This window comes from Phyllostomus hastatus, unplaced genomic scaffold (genome assembly GCF_019186645.2).
Source record: "Phyllostomus hastatus isolate PE091 unplaced genomic scaffold, TTU_PhHast_1.1 phas_scaffold_21, whole genome shotgun sequence".
In the NCBI taxonomy this organism is placed as follows: Eukaryota; Metazoa; Chordata; class Mammalia; order Chiroptera; family Phyllostomidae; genus Phyllostomus; species Phyllostomus hastatus.
Window position 1 is genome coordinate 17547298 of NW_025334017.1, and position 22820 is coordinate 17570117.

General features: G+C 40.9%; 1 protein-coding gene across 2 annotated transcripts in view; it reads right to left on the reverse strand.

The window, feature by feature from the left end:
* Positions 1-246: 246 nt before the first annotated feature.
* Positions 247-22820, reverse strand: part of CDH17 (cadherin 17) — an 80567-nt gene continuing 57993 nt past the window's right edge. For both annotated transcript variants that reach the window (XM_045861203.1, XM_045861202.1), the window contains exons 12-18: positions 21982-22173; positions 12827-13071; positions 10242-10372; positions 7545-7784; positions 5391-5507; positions 5158-5271; positions 247-1153 (exon numbers count right to left, since the gene is read on the reverse strand). In XM_045861203.1, coding sequence (XP_045717159.1) covers positions 1053-1153; positions 5158-5271; positions 5391-5507; positions 7545-7784; positions 10242-10372; positions 12827-13071; positions 21982-22173 — 1140 coding nt within the window. In that variant the 3' untranslated portion in view covers positions 247-1052. The remainder of the gene's footprint in view (positions 1154-5157; positions 5272-5390; positions 5508-7544; positions 7785-10241; positions 10373-12826; positions 13072-21981; positions 22174-22820) is intronic.

Here is a 22820-nt window from a genome sequence, read left to right on the forward strand (position 1 = left end):
CTCTGGGCCTAGACATGCTTCCAAATCTCAAAAATTCTCATTTAAATTAAAAAAAAAATCCTAGTATATATGCTCTAAGCCCTTCAATCCATGGTTATGTGATCAGTGAATTTTTATTTCATTGTAGACCCCCCTCTTCTTGGGCTAGTTCTACATGGAAGATAATTTTGATAAATAATAGGTAACCATTGTCATCCAGCCCTCTACTCAATAAATGTGAAGAACAAGGAAGTAGAACAAAAGTGATTCAGGAAAACAAAAACAACCACAGCCAACATTTATTCTTGATTTTTGTCACTATTTCTCTCACACTTCCTCATTTTCCACAACACATTAAATATACAATAACTAAAACTTCATTAATATACACATAAAGAAAACATGCGCAGCATGTACGTATGTCAGTGTAATAGGTATTATGTAAACCCCGTCAGCGATTGGTCTCTGTGGAGCGCTCCCTGTGGCCTGCGGTGGGCTTGTGACGTTCCCAAGTGGAGAATCCTCAGATGAAGAGCCACACAAGTCACACTGCACTAAGAAAGGCTAATGACACCAAAGAGTTTCTGTTCAACCTAAGGGACAAGGCTCCTCTTTTAATTTTTAATAATACTTTTACTTTGTCTTTTCTCCAGCAAATATTTTTAAATTTGTGAAATACTAAAGGAGACAGGAGTGAGACACAGGTGGATAAAAAGTATAAATGGAATCCAGGAAGTTCTGTGATGGGTGACTGATAAATCTCCTTGACAAAGGAAAAATACACAGATTATTTTATCACCGCATCTTTCCCTAATGGGGAAAGACATATATTTTGTTTTGGCATAAATAGCTAAGGCTTTTGCAGAGGAGAAAACTATCATGGGAAAATGGAAACTATCTCCTATGTCTATCACACATAAAATAACTAAAAGTAATAAAATATGAAAGGGCAAGAAAGTATATCTCTAAAAAATTACGGTGCACATGTCGGATGAAAAACAAAATTATGGGATTAAATGGTTGTGTTACTGAAATAGCACTTGGTACATAAACACGAACATTCCTTTTCAAATTCATGTTCTCAGAGGTTTGGCTTCAGATGTCTGAGCACTTTCAACATTGTCTGTGCCTTTATTCTTCTTTATTTGGATAAACACAGCTGCTAAAATTATACCTGAAACAGAAAACTCAGGGTCAAAGAGATGGAATCTTAAAGTGTACTGTCACATTCATTTAGAAAGTAGTACCGTGGTAGGAAAAAATGACTCATACAATTTCATTTTTGTTTGCGGTCAACAACGTTTCGTTGTCCTGGTGAATAAGGGATTCTAGGCCTTGGCCTTCTTGGATAAGTAAGCTTATCACTTATCTTATTGCTAGTAAGTACGCACCAAGTCTCAAATCATTTCTAAGCTTGCGGCTATTTCTTGGTCTCTATCAAGGAAAATAGAACTTAATGCCTGCATTCCCCTGAAAACTAAGTGTGGAATTATAGACAGAATTCCCAAATTTTGCACATAGTCGATAAATATTGATTCCAGACCTTTGTCCCTTTCCATAAAAGAAATAGTCTAATCAGAACAACCAGAAAGCTGTTCTCAGACCTGTTCACACACCTAAGCCTATTTTCACTGTGTCCACATCAAATACCACATTTTCTTGGCATCTTCCTCACAGATCCAGTTTGAGTAGACTACCTAACCTTTCAGATTTCTCTCACCTCTGAACTCCTACAAAATTACACTGTGCATTTGGCACCAAATGTGTACTATAAATCAGAGACCAATAGGGAAAAAGGAGTTATTTTTTTAAAAATTAACTGGGCAGTAAGTTCATAGGAGGATTGTGACAGAAAAGACTGGATGCTCAGAGACCCATTAAGAAACTTAAAGCAAGGATCCTGGCAGGTCACCTCTGGTGGCCCTGGATTCTCTCCAATCTGGTGGGCTAGTCCCCCTACACCAATACACCCAAAAAAGTGGATAGAGGCTGGGTGTCACAGCCCCATAGCACACCAGTGCATGGCAGCAGTTGTGGCTGAACACCACAGCTAGCAAAGCCAGGGGTCTCTCCAACATACCAGTATACTCAGGACAATTGTGGGTCAGCCTTCTAGCCCTGAGCAACGGCATGCCTACATAGTAATGGCACAACCACAGCAAGAGGGTGCACACAGCCCACATGTGAAGCCCCTGGAGTTTCTGGCCTTGGTGCCAGGAGGGATTGTGCCACTGGGCCTCACAGGGCAACTTCTATACAAGGGCAAGACATAGCTGATCTACCTAATGTGTAGAACAAACACAGAGACTTAGGCAAAATAAGGAAACAGAGGAATATATTCCAAACAACAACAACAACAGAAAAAGAACTCAATGAAATGGAAATAAGCAATCTCTCAGATACAGAGTTCAAAGTAAAGATTGTAAAGGTGCTCACTCAACTCAGGAGAAGTATGGATGAACACAGAGAGAACTTCAACAAAAAGATGGAAACTATAAAAGAGAACCGATCAGAACTGAAGAATACTATAACTGAAATGAAAAACACACTAGAGGGAATTAACAGCAGATTAGGTGATGCAAAAGAACAGATAAGTGATATGGAAGACAGAGTAGTGAAAATCACCTAATCAAAACAACAAAAAGAAACAAGAATAAAAAAATATCAGGAAAGTATAAGAGATCTCTGAGACAATATCAGGTTTATTAACACTTGTATTATAGAGGTCCCAGAAGGAGAGGAAAAAGAGAAAGGACAAAAACTTATATATAGAAATAATGGCTGAAAACTTCCTTAACCTGGCAATGGAAACAGATATCCAAGTACAGGAAGCGCAGAGAGTCCCAAACATGATGAACCTGAAGAAACCCACACTAAGATACATCATAATTAAAATTTCAGAAGTTAGAAACAAAAAGAAACATCTTAAAGCAGCAAGAGAAAAAAAAAGTTACACACAGGGGAACTCCCATAAAACCAGCATTACAGGAAATATTAAAGAAACTTCTTTGAGCAGAAAAAGAAAAGGCCAGCACTAGATATGAGAAGCCATATGAAAGGAAAAATCTCACTGGCAAAGGCAAACATGTAGTAAAAGTAGTTGATCAACCACTTAAAAGCTAATATGAGGGTTAAAAACCAAAAGTAGTAAAATCATCTATATCAATAATAATTAGTTAAGAGATAAAAACATACAAACACACAAAGACACATAATGTAAAAACATAAAATAGGGGGTAGAAATGTAATGCTTTTGGAATGCATTTGAACTTAAGAAATCATCTACTTAAAATAGACTGTTACATACATAGACTGTTATATGAGTCTCATGGTAACCAAAAACCAAACCCCTATAATAGATTCACAAAAAAATAGAGAAAGAAATCTAAAAATAACACCAAAGAAACTCATCACATCACAAGGGGTGGAAGCATGAGAAAAAGAAAGGAACAGAGAAGAATGTCAAATACAACTAGAGAACAACTAACAAAATGGCAATAAACACATACTATATGACTTCACTTATATGTGGAATCTAACAACAAAACAAATAAACAAACAAAACAGAAACAGACTCACAGACACAGAGAACAAACTGTTGGTTGCCAGAGGATAGGAGCATGGGTAGATGGGCAAAAAAAGGTAAAGAAGAATAAGAGGTCCAACTTTCCAGTTATAAAATAAATAAGTCACAGGGATGTAATGTGTAGCATAGGGAATACAGTCACCAGTGTTATAATAACTTTGCACGATGACAGATGGTTACTAGACTTATTACAGTGATCACTTTGTGAGGTATATAATTATTGAATAACCAAATTGTACACCTTAAATTCACATAATATTGTATGACAACTATAATTTAATAAACCTTTATTCTGTGGTTATTTAAAAAAAAGAATCTTGCAATAATCCCAACCCTATTTTGACAAAAGGACATGAAATAATAAGATTCTATTACTTCTATCTCTGTATGTCACCAAACTCACCCAATCCTTAACTTGTAGCAAAATTATGAGATTAAATGGTCATATTAGTAAACAGCTGCTTGGTGCATAACCTCAAAAACCCTTTCAAGAAGGGAGGTGAATTGGAATAAGAAAAGGCATAGAGGGAGATGGGATCTAGGTAACTGAGTGGGACCTAAAAAAGCTAGTTCAGTCAATATGAAAGGTGTGTACCAGGTGTCCTTGGGGAGAAATGATGGCCACCATGTACATGTTAAGATGGGTAATGGCCATGTCAGGAAGACACTTCCATGTCATAATAATGAAGAGTTTGAATGGAAGGCTATAAGGAAATGAGATCCTCTTTAGGGCTGTGAATCAGAGTCCAGTGTGACAGATTGGATTGTGGCAGAAAAGATCAGATGATGAGAGAAAGATTAAGAATACTTGAAATAATCTTAGCCCTTCCTTTAAAAAAGAAAGGATGTGAAACTGTATAAACCCCTACACTCAGGTACACATGAATTGATGAAGTATTTATTTATAAAACTTGTGGTGAGCACAACAATTGTAGGATAGTAATCACTATGGTATGCACTGAGATGTTCACAGAAAAGCAGACAGTTAGCGCAGGGACTGTGCAGCTTAGCCGGACCAGGGGCCAAGGCCAAATAAAGCCTATAATGCACTGGGATGATTATGGTTTAATAAAGATTTATGGTCCACAGTCATGGACAGATACAAAGGAAAGTTCTGCCGCATTTCATGTATGTCAGCATCTTCCCCAGAAAGCTAACTGCTCCCTGTTCCAACGTGGCAGACTACATCATAAGCCCTGTGAGTTAGGTTCTGTTACGTCTTGCCCACCACTGTGCTCTGCAGACCAAACACAGTGCCTGGCACATAGCAGGGGCACAGCGACTGCATCTCTCTGGTATCATGAACACTTAGCGACTAGGCATAGAATATAACCATTTATGTTTTCAAGCCTCTCATGTTATAATATTTCCCAAAGTAACCCACAAGGCAATGATAGGTGGATGGTGGTACTAAAACAGTATCTCCCAACCAGGAAAGTTTGATATGGTTTACCGGTGATCTATGTTCTTGGCTATTGTCTAGGTTGCCATTGGAGAAGCCACCACAGCAGCCCTTTAAGGCAGACCCTTAGGTGAGTTAATGTGTCTGAGGACCAGGACAGAAATCCTGGAATCTGAGCTATTCCACTCACCAATGACCAGAAACGTAGTCAGGAGTATGCCAACTGCCATGCCCACAGTAGGCATTCCGGGAAGGTGACCTGCGGGCTTGAAACAACTTCCTTCCGTGCATGTGCAGAAAGTAACTGGAAAGCAGAACGGAATTTGGGAGTTTAAATTTTTAAGTGAACTGAAGAATCAAAGACAAGAATTCTTTCAAACTACCCGTGATAATACCCCAAAGTGCCTGCAGCAAAATACCTACCTGGTAAAGAGACAGTCCTTTCCAAGGGTGGCCGGCCCCCGTCGTTGATGCGGATTGGGATGTCATACACTCTCTCTTCGAAGCTCGTGTGCTTGGTGGAGAGTCTGGCATAAGTTCCTGTCACAATAGGAATAAAGTAAACAACAAGGAACACAACTTCAGACCCTGGATCAGCAGGAATAAAGCTCATCTTTGTATCACACACTAAGGGTGACTGGGAAATGGTTAGATATGAGTTAAACTATCTGAAGTATCACCACCCACCTTTACCTGCCAAAATGTCAAAGAGGGCTAAAGCATTTTTCGAGTCCTCAATTCATGATTTCTCTGTAGAAACAAGTACTAAATACAGTCAGCTATCATTATTCCAAGTAGTGATGTTCTATAAAGTTGCCATTAAACACTGATTTAGGAAAAAAATACTTGAAGAAATAATTGCTAATTTTTTCCCAAACTTAATAAAAACTAAATCTTCAATCAAACAAGACCAGCAAATCTCAGGGAAAAGAAAATCAGAACTATGACAAAGCATATAATAATCAAATTGCTTAAAGCTAGTAATTTAGAGAAAAATCTTAAAAGCATCCAGGAAAAAAAAAAAGACACATTACACTCAAAGGAACAAAAAAGAAAAAATACAATCCAGAACACAGTGGAGAAATATCTTTAAAGTACTGAAAGAAAAAAGTCTCAATAAATTGAAAAGTATTCTAGTCAAATGTTCTCTGGTCACTATGGAATTAAGTTAAAAATATACAGATATTTGAAAACTAAATAACATACTTCTAAATAACTCATAGGTAACAGAAGAAATCTAAAGAAAAATTCTGAAGTATTTTGGACTGAATGAAAATGAAAACAAAGCCCTGGTTGGCGTAGCTCAGTGGATTGAGCGCGGGCTGGGAACCAAAGTGTCCCAGGTTTGATTCCCAGCCAGGGTACATGCCTGGGTTGCAGGCCATAACCCCCAGCAACCGCACATTGATGTTCCTCTCTCTCTCTCTCTCTATCTCCCTCCCTTCCCTCTCTAAAAAATAAATAAATAAAATATTAAAAAAAAAAGAAAATGAAAACAATACATCTAACTTTGTGAAATGCAATCAAAGAGATAATAAAAGATAAATTTATAGCACCAAATGCCTATGTTAACAGAAAAAAAGTTCTCAAATTAATTACCTCAGCTTCCACCAAAATGAAAATAGAACAAGAACAAATTAAATATAGCATAAGAAAAATAAAGGAAATAATATGTATCTGAGCAATGAAATACAAAATAAAACAAAATAAAGAATAAAAGCAATGAAATTTAAAACTGGTTTTTTGAGAGTATCAATAAAATTAATAATCTCTCACCAGACTGATCAAGAAAAAAAGAAGAGACATTATTTTCTAACATCAAATGAGGTGATATCACTACATGGTCTGCAGATATTAAGAGAATAATAAAATAATATTATAAATAGCATGTGTGAATAAATTAGACAAATCAAATCAAATAGACAAATTATATAAAAGATATAAACTACCAGCTCAACCAAGAAGAAATCTATAATTTGAATAGCCCTATATCTATTAAGAGGTTGTATTTGTTGATGAAACTTCCTACAAAGAAACCTCCAGGCCCACATGGCTTCAAACTTTAAGAAAGAAATAAAAAACAATTTTATTCAAAACGAACTCTTCCAGATAACTGAAGAGGTAGAACACATTTTCACTCATTCTATGAGATTAGTAGTACTCTGACATCAAAACCACACAAAGACACTACAAAAAAGAGAAAAATGTAGACTAATATGCCTCATGAATATAGATGTAAAAATTCTTAAAATTTTATCAAATCCAATCCAACAATATTAAAAAATGCTAGTATTTCACAACCAAGTAGACTTTATCCCAGGAACAGCAGACTAGTTTAAGATCCAAAGTTGACTGATATAATTGAAAATGTATGGAATCTGAAAGAGAGAGAACTGGTGATGAGGTCCGCAGTGTTACAGGATACAAGAGCAGCCTGTGCAAGCTCCCAGAGCATGAAGTCCCTTCCTGGGGCACGCGAGAAAAACTCTGCACTGAGTGCTGCAAGCATATCAAGGCAAATAAAAACTAATCTCATCATTCAACAGTGTTTTACTCAATGTACTTTGGACAACTCACCATTGATTTTGGAAACCTCCCAGTCTTTTTGTAAGCTTTCACTGCCAAGGGAAAATGTAAACTGTGGACCCCGAAATGACTGCTGATCATCATCTGTAGCCTCAAAGATGAGACTGCCGGGTTGTCTGAGGGGATGGCAGAGGGACAAGCCTGTGTAATCCTTCGCCAGCCGGGGAGGATTGTCGTTCACATCCGTCAGCGTTAGGTGGAAATCCACCGTGCTGCTCAAGGATGCTCCACCTGAGGGATTGAGTGATTGAAACAGAGTGTCAGCTCTCTCATTTCCTCTTCGTAAGATAGAATATTTTCTCTTTTTTTTATTACAATTCAAGTAGTTGGGTATATTGAGGCAGTAGAAAGGTAACAAACTTTTAGAACCAGACCTGTTTTCATTTGCTGGTGAAACAGTCTTAATGATAATACCTAAGGTTTATGTGCTAATATTTTAGGTCCATTACTTGAAAACAACTCTAATTTACATTTACAGATGAGAAGACTGAGGCTTACAGAAGTTCTGTGACTTGCCCAAGGTCATACACAAGAGAAGCTTCCACCCCAGAAGGTCTGACATTAGAGCCCATACCTCCCATTGCTCCTCAATGCTGACTTAGGCATGTTAGGTTCTCTAAGCCTCTTGTCTTCAGCTGTAATACATGTGGTTTTGTGAGGGTCCCACACATAGTGCTCTTAGAAAATAGTGAAGGGCTACACAAGAGTGGTGAAAAATTTGGACTCAGTAGCCTGAATAGTTGGTAACTATGTGAACATGAGCAAGCTACTTAACTGCTCAGTACCTTGGTTTCGTCATCCGTAAAAATATGCTCAATAACAGTACCTACCCCACAGCGTTGTATGGGGAGTAAGTCATTACACTGAGTGTTTAAATGGGGCTGTCAGTGCAACGCAAAAACACTGCTTGCATTCTCCCTGACTTCAATCACAGATACCGTTTCTACAGTTTCTGGCTCCAACCTGCTTCAGTTCCAGCGAACTCTGTGTTCTGGCTTTTCTTTTCAACTGTCTTCTATGCCCCTGACCACACTTAACCAAAGGAGGAAAAGCCACTGGGCTCTTGAGGTCATTTCACCTATTTGCATCATTTCAGGGTGGACAACTGCAAAATGGAGCAGGGTTTTGAACCCTGGTTTTCATTCATAAATCTGTTAAATGTGAGAGGTCTTTAGGAAGCATGCAAAGTGAAGTTGGACCCCCCACAGTGTGTTGCAGTGGGATGCACAGCAGGAAGGGCCAGCCAGAAGCTTCCTCCTGATTAACTGGGAGCTGTTAAATCCAGAATGTACCTAAAGGTGTACAATGTGATACTGGAACGTGCTAACTAGAAACAAGCAAGAGAGACCCAGTGACTGGCCTACCTTGGCATGGCCAGTGGCCGGCCCAGTCACACACATCCCTTCAAAACTCGGCACACACTTCTACGTTTCTACCCTCGTTGGTTCCATCTGACCTCAGTCCTTTGTTTTCATTCATCTTTCACACGTGGGTAACACTTTCATGATTCCTACCTCCTGAAATGCACCCCATTCCAGCTACCAACCCTGAGCCACACATTTTCAGAGTTTATGTTTTGGTCTAACACTGTATGTATTTAGTCATAATTTGTTCAATTCTCATTTTTTGGTATTAACAGAATTCCAACTCAAAGTTGAAAAATTCCATTTAAATGCAAAGAAACTCCATATTTTAATTACCACTCTTATCACTGGTAAGCATAAGACTTCTGTGAGTTTATTTTAATTTTAATTTTTTTAATTCTCTGGAACTCCACATTTAGAACCAGTGGGTGATATATATCACCACAATCGAATTAAATGGGATGTAAAGGTTACATAAAAATAAACATCCTTCCTGGCTGGCGTAGTTCAGTGGATTGAGCGCGGGCTGGGAACCAAAGTGTCCCAGGTTTGATTCCCAGCCAGGGTACATTCCTGGGTTGCAGGCCATAACCCCCAGCAACCGCACATTGATGTTTCTCTCTCTCTCTCTCTCTCTCTCTCTCTCTCTCTCTCCTCCCTCCCTTCTCTCTCTAAAAATAAATAAATAAAATCTAAAAAATAAATAAATAAATAAACATCCTTGTCTTATTTAAATAGTAAGTGTCTCCAAAGTTCACCCTACTCCATCAAAACACAGATACCCCGGGCCACCCAAAGTGGCTGAATCAAAATCAGTAAGTGAACTCCCAGAGTATGTACTGAGCAAGCTACTCAGGTGATTCTGGTGTACATCAAAGTGAGAACATCACATAAAGCCTTTTGTTTCAAAAGGATGAGGCCTGGGCTGTTGCAATTTAAGGCTAAAGGAGGAAGTAATGGTATAGGTCAGCCAGGCAGTGGTTTGACCCCACTTCCAGGAGAAACCCCCAACCACTTTGGAGAAGCCAGGTAGTGCAGCAGGCACAGGGGGACCTCCCTAGAGCTGTAGTCCCTTCAGGAAACCAGAGTGAGTAGCACCCACAAACCCTAGCCAGACTGTAAGGACAACCCTGAAGGTGCTCAGGGCACAGGTAGTTCTCGAACAAAATCAGGAAATAGTTCCCTCGGCTTTGGTACCCTTCTTGTCCTTCCACTATAAGATATTCTGACAATCCAACCCAGTGAATTTCCCCACCCACTTTCCCTCCCTCCTATTTCTATTGATGTAACCCCTAGTAATTTGTTACTTTTTTTTTTTGCTCACCTACTTCAGTTGCCACCACTTTTACCCGATACAGACTTTCAGCTTCTCTGTCCAGTGGAGCCGCACTGAAGATCCCACCAGTGACCGGATCAATTTTAAGCCAACCTCTCCTGTCACCTCTCAGTGAATAACTTCATAAGGTGGGAAGAGCAGAAGAAAGCCCACATTACTTTATGCAAAAACATGAAGGTAGTTTATGCATAACTATGCTATTATGTCAACACTATCCCTTGCATAATATTCACGGCATATTTGAAATGTCATTATTTAACATTATTAATGCTTTTATTTGCATACCATCTACCTTCAAAACCAGGATTTGCTCATCTTTACAAAGTGGTAGCTGTACTTGTTTTATTAGAAAAGGAATAGTCACAAACTGTTGGTGGGTGGGAATGTTTAACCTTTCTGGCAATCGAAGAATTCCAATGAAAACAATCTGGAAGTACCTATTAAAAATGATTAGCAAACTACCCTTCTAAGAAAACTTGAACTCCTAGTGGGGGAGGCATTGTGTGAACGGGTGGATACTCAGAGGCTGCTGGTGGCCTGAATGCTCATTCAATAAACATCTGTTGAGTGCTTAGCAAATACCAGGCGGTGGACCAAGACAGGAGATTACAAAAAGGGGTTCCTAGGCCCATAGAAGAGACAGACCCAGAGATAGATAATTCCAATAAAATGTGGTAAAGACAATAAGAGGGGCCCAATGGAATCCCAGAGAAGTTCATGAGACTCAGAGCAGTCTTTCTGAAGAAGTAGATGTTAACTAAGGTAAGAAAAAGGAAGCGGCTTTAAGCAGAAGAGAATGCACAAGCTCACGCAGAAAGGCCAAGGAATAGCTCATATCTTTCCCTTGATCTATCTGAGAAATTTTCTTAAGTGACTTTGTTTTCCCACTCATAAACTCACACTTTTATTCATTTGTTTTTGACTAGTGATTTTTATTTTTTTTCCTTTTTATTGAATTTATTGGGGTGACACTGGTCAACAAAATCATACAGATTTCAAGTACACACTTCTGCAGCACATCATCTGTACACTGTATTGTGTGCTCACCACCCCAAGTCAAGTCTCTGTCCATCACCATTTAATGCCCCCTTACCTTCCTCTACCTCCCTTCACTCCTCCCCCTGGTAATCACCACACTGCTGTCCAAGCCCATGAGTACTGGTTTTTCTAAACAAAAAATTTTAAATAGATTTTTAGAGAGAAAGAGGAAAGGAGAGAAAGAAAGAAAAACACTGATTGTTGTTCCACTCATTTACACTTATTTATGCATTCATTGGTTGATTCTTGTATGTGCCTGACCTGGGATCAAACCCACAACCTTGGAGTATTGGGATGATGCTCTAACTAACTAAGCTTCCTAGCCAGGGCAAAACAAGTAATTTTTATAGCATCCTCATGAAGGAGGCAGCAGCATATAAACACATGGCTGTAAAATCATAAACACATGCCCCCGATCAGAATTTGTGAGTCTTATGTATGGAGTATATCTCTACTAAACCAAACAGTACAGCCTCGCACTGGCCTTTCCCTCTTCATAAAATGAGAGAAGAAGTAAACTAGAAGAGTAAAACCATAGGGGATAACTTTACCTTTTGACAGTCAGAAAAGGTCTTAGAATTGATTCCGAGTGCCTAAATGGCAGCTCTTTGAGAGGCAAGACTTCCCACAAATGTTTAAAGAAACTTAAGGAATTGTCATCATAGCCACATGCATTGGTTTATGTCATGCTGAGATATTTGCCATATCTTAGACAGTAGGGCTATTATACAATAGAAGCAAAAGATCTGGGCTCAAGTCCTGTCTATGTGCTCATTAACTATGCAACCTTACAGAGGTCAAAGAGGTTATAGACACAGATGTAGATATACACACATACATACTTCTTGGGCAAATCAATTATCACTGTACATTTTTAAGGCAAATCTGTGTGAATCCTATTACACTGAAAATATGATTAAGAATTGCTAAGATGGAAAGATATATACATTTGTTTAACCCCCTCAGCCTGAGCACTAGCCCCCCAGGGGTATGCTATAGGATGAGTCTTATTGCCCCATATGTGCTCTCCAGAGAGCTAAGGAACCTATACACTCTACACCCAGAAGATTCCTTTAAACATGTCAGGTGGCTGAGTCTTTCCAGTTGGGCTTTTGCTTCATTCTCTCACTCTAGACCTCCAGGCTGCTTTAGGGGCTGGGCTGGAACCCTTCCCTGAACCCGAGCCTCTGGGACTGGTTCAGACACAGGACCTGGGTTTGGGCCGCCCTGTCTGTAGACCTCCATCTCCTGAACTTACCAGCTCTCAGTGGGACTACAGTGAGTGGCCAGATGGAACCTGACATGCTTCCCACTTGCCTGAGACTGTGTTTCCCTCCCTCTTCGCCTGGGGAACTGAACCCTTCAGGAACCAAGACCAAGTTCACCATGTGTACTGGATATGGCTTCAGATCACTGGCTGCTCCTTTAGGAGAGAGCCTTGGAATTAGGCCAGCTCCTCTGCCCCTCCCAGCCCTTCTTCTCTCCCAATGACCTTGGTCACAGCACAGATCGGATTGCCCAGCCCTGCTCTCTACCTTATGTCCAGACCTTCCGGATCCTTGGCAGTCACGTTGCCCACTTGAGTGCCTTTAGCCACATCTTCACTGACTTTTGCTTGGAATATGTGTTGGGAAAATTGAGGTGCTTCATTCACATCGATCACAAAAAGAGTGAATGTGGCAAAAGAGCTGGCGTTGTACTGTACACCATGCACCAGGGGCTCAGGATTCTCCGCTTGGAACACAATGTTGTGAATGGGGGTTGTTTCAAAATCAAGAGGCTGTGTAGGGGAAAAAAAAACAGAGAAAATTAATTTGAAGATGACTAGCTCCCTTCAAATATCCATGCCCTATTCTCCTGTAAAAACTCTTGCTGAGCAAGCAAGTCTCAAGTCAGTGCCAGCAAACACCTACTGCTCAAATGACAACAGAGCTACCAGAAAGTCTGTGCTGCAGGATTCACCAGCACTTTTAATGTGCTGATATGCATTAAGGCTCTCCTAGGAGAGTCAATCAATGCGCACTCCTCAAATTTATTTTACCCTGGGGCAGTTCATTCATTCATTCAGCAGAAACTTACTGATTCGCTCAAGGGAATTCCCAGAAGACAGCGTGGGAAATGCTTAGATAGAGGTTTCCATATTATATGGAAAATGATTTTCCAGGAACCTCAGGATCCAAACCCCAAAATGAAAGTCCTTAAACTCAGGGAGGGTGAGAGAGGTCAGAAGGGAGGATTGAATACATAGTTGACCTGCTCTTGTTCCAGGTCATTCCAGACAGGACCGGAAAGGAAAAACCAAGAAACCAATTTTGGTTTAGTATGAGGAAGAATGTAAGAGTTAGGACTACCTAAGAAAAAAAGAGTTGCTTCCAAAGCAATAGGTTCTCAACTCTGGAAATTCTTCAAGAATGGGCTTAAATAACATGTGACAGGCTAGCATGGAAAGGACTTAAATATCATTTAAGCATTGGCTCTATGTGGCTTTTAAGGATTCCTGCAAGGCACAGAGTCCATGATTCTGTGAGGAAAACCCCTAGAAACCAAAATCTAAATATTATGTGCATATGTGAACTTTTTTTCTAGGGAGAGGATACGTAGATTTGTCAGTCTCAGTGGTATCCAGGACCTGAAAAAGATGAAGGAACCAAAGCAAAACCCGAAATGTACATTATAGATTATAGAACCTGCACTATATTATTCACTCTTCCATGCCTGGAGCACACAGGACCTCTTGGAGAGCTGTCAATCCTTTAACTTTAGTTTGTATCTATTTATAGCATTGGTTAAACAGAAGTGGTAATACCCATTTGTGAAGAGGAAAACGCATGGAGGGTTCAACACATGATGGCATTAGCTCAGCCTGCTCTTCCTTAACATCTGAAAAAAATTCTCCTCGAGTCAGAAGTTGGCTCAGTGTTGTCTCTTAAGATCAGCTTCCCTGATCCCCACCCTCCATCCCCAAATGGACGAGCTCCACATCCTCTGCTATCTCACAGTACCTGTCTCAGGATTCTAGCTGTTTCATGATCTGCTTTAGATTCTTACTGACCATAAGCTCTCTGAAGGGAGGAATTGTGTTATATTCATCACTACTTTTCATCTCGTCCTTGACATGCAGTACTCATATTAGTCAGGAAACATACAGATGAGATGGTGTTGGTCCTTCCTGAGCCCTTGAGGGCTCCAGAGGAAGAGTCCAGATGAGATCTCTGCCTCCCAGAGACCCCTCTCCCCTATGCACACACACACACACACACACACACAACATCACAACCCAATTTTTAGTTCAATAGAAAGATTGCTCATATGGAAGAGAATTATACATAAAGATACAGAGTCATTTGAGATAGAAATTAAGAAGCAATTGACAGAATATAAATATAGAGCATGTATAATGTTGTAAGCCAGCTGAGATGTGAAAAGAGAGAGCTTGTTCACAGAGATAAGTGCCCAGTGTCTGCAGGGTATGGCCTCACAATGACCTCTTGATTACAACCACATGGTCTGATAGGGCTCCTCACCTCAGGGCAGGGGTGGGGGTTGGGGAACTAGAGCCCCCACTCCCAGAGGCCCACTTCTCCTCTCAGGGATGAAGGCAGAGGCATCAAACTGAGAAATCTGGAAGATGGGACCAAAAGGCAGCAGCCCCCAGAAGCCCACGATGAGGACAAAGGCCAAGTGCTCTGTTCCTCGCTGGTCCAGCCACGCCCAGGCTGAGGCAGGTGGCATAGTTACCTGAGTGCTCAGGCAGAGGGGGCACATCTCCTCCTTGCCACCAAGCAGGTCCCAAGTCTCTTCCCTGTGGCTTTCCCATCCTGTCACTGTGGCCCCCAAAGCTGAGAGATAAAGAGATGAGACAGTATGTGTACAACTGAGAAGTAGCCTGTGTTACCAGAACAGAACAGTGAGGCTGAGATAGAAAGAGATGGTGGAAAAGACCACGTACATCAAGCTGGGGAGCTGAGACTTTATACTTGAGGAGCAGAGAGAAGTGTTAAGCACCAGACTGACGAGGTCAGATTAGTGTTTTAGAAAGATAACTCTGGGGGCAGCCACATGATAGATGGCTTTGAGGTGACCCAGACCCAGACAGGGAGATCAGTTAGGAAAGGGGTCAGCTCCCCTTAAACACTTATTAAAGGGGAGAAGGAATAAAAAAAAAGCAGCCAGCCATTGATCAGTCTGCTTAGCTTTCACACCAGGAAAAAACCCTGAGCCAGATCTTCCAGGGAGAAAACAAGAACTGAAAGATACTAAATTAGCTCATGATAAGCAACAGAGTTAATCAAGGAAAAGACTTGTCAAACCATGTGTATCGTCTTTCATAACACAGGGGTGTGCCTTCAGAGCCAAGTCAAGAGAGACCCATCATGCCTCTTGGGGAGGCCTCAGGTCCTGTCTGGGAGACACAGTCATCAAATAAGCTCAAAAAATATGCTCAGGCCACAGTTCCTCTTCTGTACACAATTGCTTGAAAGGTCAAACCTAGTGATTTAGATTCAGCCTGAAGGCAGAGGTAGAAGTTACAGCGAGGGATATTTAACATTTTTACCAATGATCATGATGAGAAAAAAGTGTATGCATTAGTTTTCCAGATGACACTGGGCTGGTTAAAAAATAGGCCATGTACTGAGAATTCAAAACAACCATTTATAATGGAGAACTGGCAAAATTTGCATTAAAAAAAACCCCTAAAGCTAAAACAAACCCCAAATTTTAAGAAAGGGAGTCCCAGCAGAGCCGTTGATGAGCTGGCAAGCCTCAAAGAAACAGTCTTCCTGCTCCTGACACTCACTTGGCCTCCAGAGTATCATGGTCTCCCACACGCCAGGCCAGAGCTTTGGGCGGCAGTCAGTATTGAGTAGGACAGCATTCCTAAACCTTGTTTAATCCTAAGCATCTCTTGAGGCATGTGAAATGATAGAAAACACATATATTGGTCTCTGCCCCTAGTCCCTGGCACAGAAGCTCCTAAAACCCTTGCAATTCCTCCGTGATAAGAACACTAAGAACATCTTTTGTTCTAATATTTGATCTCTGACCTCAGTTCCTGAGACTGAGGTCCTAAATCACTTGGGATTCCCTGAGTAGTAGGAATGTCTTTTGTTCTAATGAGGCAACTGTTGATGGGCTCCTAGATGGGGCTGGTCACCAGAAACACCAAGCCAGGATTAGAAGCTTGGAACTTTTAGCCCCATCCCACCATCCCCTCCAGGGAAGGGAAGAGAAGCTATAGACTGAGTTAATAATCAATCCTGACTACATGATGAAGCCTCCATAAAAATCCCCCAAGCATAGGGTTTGGAGAGCCTGGGTTGGTACATCCTTGTGCTGGGAGAGCAGTATACCCCGACTCCGTAGGGAGAGAAGCTTCTGCTCTCAGGGCCACTGCAGACCTTGTCCTTTGTATCTCTTTACCTGGCTGTTCACCTGTATCCTTTATCATAACCTTTAACATAGAAGAAACTGGTTCATGTTAGTGTTTCTGAGTTCTATGAGCTGTTCTAGCAAATGATGGAACCTGAGGAGGGAGTCATAGGAACCTCCGATTTATAACCAGCCAGTCAGAAGTAAAGATGACAACCTGGGATTTGCAATTAGCTTCTAGAGTAGGGGCAGTCTTATGGAACTGAGCTCTTACCCTTTGGGGTCTGTGCTACGTGCACACAGAGAATGTCAGAACTGAGCTGAATCGCAGTGCATCAGGCTGGTGTTAGAGAATTGCTTGATGTGTGGAAAGCCCACCCCATGCGTGTCAGAAGTATAGTGTAGTGTGGGAGTCATGTGAGAGTAAAGGAGAAAAACAAAAGTGTTTTCTCTTCCCTTTTGCAGGAGTCTTGTTAAAATCGCTGATTTCCAGGCCCTTCCTGGGAGAGGCTGAGTCAGCAGTCCCCAGTAGGTACCATTTGACTTCTGGATTAGGCAAGTTTGGTCCCCTTGGCAAGAAGGGAAAGCACACCTCTCCACAAGTAGAATCCTGGCTTCTGCCCTAGTTCTAATTAATTAAATGAAGATAATGATGAATATTTAAGTTTACTATCTACTGGGTGCTATGTTAAGAGCAACACATGTATTTCCACATTTAATCCTCCAACATCCTTATGAAGAAGGTGTTACTATTTTACCCATTTTTACAGATCAGAAAGCTGAGACCTGAGAGATTCTGTCATGTGGTCATGGTCACAGAGCAAGTAAGGACAACACCCGGCCTCAACAGAAATCATTTCCTAAGACAAGCCAGAAGTGTGGGGTCCAGATCTCAGCTGTGCCATCACTGAGGCCCCTGACTGTATCTTGCTGTGGGCCTGAACCTCCTCTGCCCCTGAGATTTATTTCTGCTTCTCTCATAATCAGCATGAAAAGTAAAGGGCAGCATAGGCAGAAGTGCTTCATAAGGCAAAATGAGTTACAGTTGAGGTATGGGTGTTTCAGTAAATTTCACCTCCGATTAGCACAGTTGTAATTTAGATGAGCAGTTGCTGAAAGGCTTGTGATTAAGACATGTAGTTTCTGGATATGATACCGAAAGCAAAGGCAACAAAAGCAAAAAACACAACAGCGAGACCATATCAAACTAAAAAGCACAATGAAGGAAAGAATCAGCAGTGTGAAAAGACAACCTACAGAATGGGAAAAATATTTGCAAGCCATATATCTGATAAGGGGTTAATATGTAAAATCCATAAGAAACTCCTACAATTTAACAGCAAAAACAAGTAACCTGATTTAAAAATGGACAAAGGACTTCAATAGACATTTTTCCAAAGAAGACATACAACTACCCAACAGGTTCATTAAAAAATGTTCAACAGCACTAATCATCATGGGAATGTAACTTAAAACCACCTGTTAGGATGGCTATTATAACATTTTTTTAAAGAAAAAAAACCCAAGTGCTGGTGAGAATATGAGAAACTGGAATCCCTGTACACTGTTGGTGGGAATGTGAAATATTACAACAGCTATGGAAAACAGCATTCCCTCCAGAATTAAAACTAGAACTACTCTGTGATCCAGCGATCCCACTTCTGGATATGCATACTAAAAATATGAAAATAGAATATCTGTCTATCATGTTCATTGCAGCATTAGCATTATTCACAACAGCCAAAATGTTCACTGACAGATGAATGGATAAATAAAATGTGATATACACATACAAAGGAAAATTATGCAGCCTTAGAAAAAGAAAAATCCTGTCATATATGGAAAAATCTTGAAGACATTATATTAAGCAAAATAAGCCAGTCAGAAAAGGACAAATATTGTATGGTTCCTTTATATGAGGTGCCAGGAACAGCCAAATGTATAGAAAGGAAAGGAGAATGGTAGCTGCCAGGAGCTGTAGACAGAGGGAAGTGGGGAGGTGCTTGTTCAGAGGCACAGAGTTTTATTTATGCAAGATAGAAGAGTTCTAGAGATCCAGTACATAACAAGGTACAGAGACTTAACAATATTGTACTGTACATGCTAAAATTTAGGCGGGTAGATTTCACATTATATTTTTTACACAATTTTAAAAAGTGTAGTTTAAAAATGTAAAATGATTAACATGCTGGTTCTGACTCAATGATAGTTTCCTGATAGCTAAATGAACAGGGAATTTATTTAAAATACAAAAAAAACACACAATATAAATATGTATGCCTGTCATAGTAAGTACATATATCCTAGGGACAGTTTGTGTACCCTAATTCAAACTTCAGGGGTGGTTGTTGCTTTGCATGTGAAAGACCCTAATCAGAGATCTATACCACAGGCCTTGAGTTAGCTCTATCTCAAGCCGCACTAGAGAGTGTGTCAATCAGTAAAGTGGTCTTCTAAAGAGATTTTGTGATATTAGTGGTATTCAAGACGTGCAGTTTGGTACACAGAGTATATCTCTCAGTCATCACGTGAACATGAGTGTAAGCATCTGACTAGTCTAGCAGTTCACACCCTCCAGAGTCCCAGGAGGCCTGTCCCGTCTTGCATCACCTTTCCCCACCTTGCTGTTATCACAGTGCCCGAGGGACAGAGAGCAGGACTTCACTAGCCTAAAGTACAAGCTGGATGATTGTGTTTTTGTGACTGCTTGTTAACAATTGTAATAATTGAAAGAGTTCCGTTATTTAGCTATCAATATTTATTAACCCTCCACCACATGCCAGACACTTGGAATACAACCACAAACAAAATAAGGGTGTGACAAAGATTTTGGTCCAAGGCTTGCTCTATTGTAACGTACCCCCTCCAGGTTGTGGAGGTGGATACTTGCAGCTCCCATCTACCACAGATCACTGGAGTTACCCTCATGCCTCTAAAGGTGCCCATTAGCCACAAACGGTCAAGTTAAGTTGATTCACAACAAGCCGCCATGAAAAAATTGGGAATCATTCATGCTGAGTTGGCCAGGCCTCCATTTTCTTGTAGATCCCTAGAGAGCTCTGGTCCGGGGGAGGATGGGGGGTATGCTGCCTGGAGCGTCTGCTGCAAACTCTAAACAATGTCCTTTCCTTTATCCTTTCCTCTTTGGTTCTTTTCCTCTATGTAGAGAGCGAGAATCAAAGGGGAAGTTGTAATGGCACCTTTTCCAGCTGCCAGACTGACAGAGAAGGCTAACGGTTTGAGTTGGTCCACACACAAACCTCCTGCTAAAACCCAGTGAGGCCTGTGGTCAGAGGTAATAATGGGATCAGAGTTCTGACACAGCCCCGTGGATTGCTTCTATTCATTTCTGTGAAATTATTCTGTTTTGTCTTTACTTCAGTTTTCTTTTATTCTGGTTCAAAACTTTTCTCAAACCCTGGCCAGTTTGGCTCAGCTGGTTGGACTGTCATCATCCAAATCAGAAGGTCACGGGTTTGATCCCTGGTCAGGGCGCATATGAGAAGGCAACCAATGTATGTTTCTCTCTCACGTCAATGTTTCTTTCTCTCTGTCTCTGCCTCTGTCTCTCTCTCTCTTCCTCCCTCCCTCTCTTCCTCTCTCTCTAAAAGCAAAAAAAAAAAAAAAGTCCTCAGGTGAGGATAAAACAAAACAAAACCTTTTCTCAAGAGCCTTTTTTTTTTTTTGGATCCTCCAGTCCACTATGCTGCAAACCTTCAGCATTCAGCTTTGCTTGCAGAGTCCTTTTTGCTGTAACTCTGACCCCTTTTAATTCTAAATATGTTGGATGACACTGAATGCTACTTCCTATTGAGTCATCTGGTAAATCATTTAATGCTCTATAGAGGGGTGCCCAACCTGTGGCCCATGAGCCGCATGCAGCCCAGGATGGCAATGAATGCAGCCCGACACAAAATCATAAAGTTACTTAAAACATGAGACTTTTTTGTGATTACGTGTCACAATGTATTTAATGCATGGCCCAAGACAACTCTTCTTCCAGTGGGGCCCAGAGGTGCCAAAAGGTTGGACACCCTGGGTAGAGCATAAATGAGGCAGCCACAGAGAAAAGGGTCAAGATTTAGATGTGCACAGTGTGGGGTGGAAGTAGGTTAGGGAGGAATGGGAAGGTCTTGTACAAGGCAGGAGTATGCAAGGAAGACTTGGGCTCCAGTTTGCCTACTCCTTACAGAAGGAGAGACAAAGTAAGAGCCAGTGGGCTTAGCAGTCCCATAAACGATGAAAGTAAGGGGTGGGCAGAGAAGAAAGGATGAAATGATGAACTTGTCTTTTAAAACTTGAAAGGATATATACCAATTTCTAGTCATTTTGAAAGAGGACTCTATGGCTAGCACTCTAGAATAAAAGGTCTACAGCCTAAATGGCTCATAGGGTTCATCCAGTCTAACACCCTACATTTGCAAAGGAAGAAGGAATGCCCTCAGCACACCCACCCACCCAGATTCAGCAAATAAAAATATGGAACACCTTGTTAAATTTGAATTTTGGATACACAACAAATAATTTTTTAGTATAAGTGTAACGGTGGGGAGTTATAACCCACCATCCTTTTGACACTGTTAACATAAATGGTGGCTCTGACTAATGTGTGGCTTGTAGATAAGCAACATGTTTGTCTAAGAATCCTAGGAACTAACTTCAAAAGATACAGGCTCTGACCTACTCTGGCAGATTTGCTGATTTTTGAGCGTGGACTCAAGATGATGTGAAGCCAGGATGATGCGCACTGGGCCATCACCTGCCTTATTGGAATGGACTGTGCTCATCTGCATGAAGAGAACTTTTCAAGCCCCTCCCCTTGATGTCTTTGTTCTTCTTTCCCTCTCCCCTTTTATAAAACCTCTGCCTGCACTGAGATGTGAAAGGGTGTTGAGACAAGAGTCCTGCATCTTCCCAGGAAGATGGGCTTTGAGACATGAGGCCCCCATCTTCCAGGTGGTTGGCATCTGAATAAACCTCTTTCCTTTACATCAGCACCTGCTTCTCATGTATTAGCGTTTGAAGCTTCAGGTGGCTGGACCTGCATTTGGTTACATAAGTATGTTCCAAATATTACATGAGACATAAATACACATACTAAAAATTATTTATCCTGTGTTTTATGTATTTTATATGGCAAAGGGCAGGCCCAGAATGCCTGGCCTGCTGTCTTTCAGGAGGACAGGAATGACTGAGTACTCCAGGAGTCCATTGCCATGCCAGAGAGGTCACTGCTAATACATCGCCTCTGCTTATGGATCCTTGAAATCCATGAAAAAGACATTGAAATCCACAAAAATTCCATTAAAGGGCCACTTACCTTTTTAATTATGACATATCCAGCGTTGGTCTGGGGATCTGTGTCAATCCTCAGGCACCCCTCATCGTCTCCTTGTGTAATTCGATACAGGATTTTAGAACTCCCAGTAAAGGGCTCATCAGCATCCGTGGCCTGGATGGTTAGGATGGTGGACCCAATGGCTGTGTTTTCAGGAAGAGTTAGGTTTCCATACTAAGAAGGAAACCAGGGAAGGAAACAGTGAGAACATGCATTGTCACAAAGAATTGCCAATGGGCTAACTTGTTTGTTTAGCTTCAGAATGGACCAAGTCATAGTTTGCACCAATACTCACAGAGCACACTTTTCCTATGGATAAATATGTTGCCGTTGATTTTGACATCAGTCATACTCATAAACTGATAGCCACTATACTAAGAAACACAACATCTCAAAGAGCTGCTGGTAGGATTCTAAAACAGATTCTCCCTCCAACATTCAATATATTTAATAACTGTAATTACTATATTAGTGATAATATCAACACCATATATTGAGTAATTCCAAGGTGACAGGTACTTTTACATACATTCTTTTAATTAGTGCATGATCAACCAAGGAGTAGTGGTTAAGAGCCTGATCTTGGGAGTGTAACAGCCTTTGTATGAACCCTATGCTTGCCACTCATCAGCAGGGTGACTTGAAGTAAGTTACCAAACGTCTTTAAGTCTCAGTTTCATCTTCTGTCTGATGGAGATAATAATAATAGAACTACTTCATGTTTGCTATGAGTGTTGTGAGATAATGCATGTGAAGCCCCTGTTGCCTGGCACATAGTAAATACTCAATAAAATAAGCAACAAGCCCTCCTAAGTAGCTAT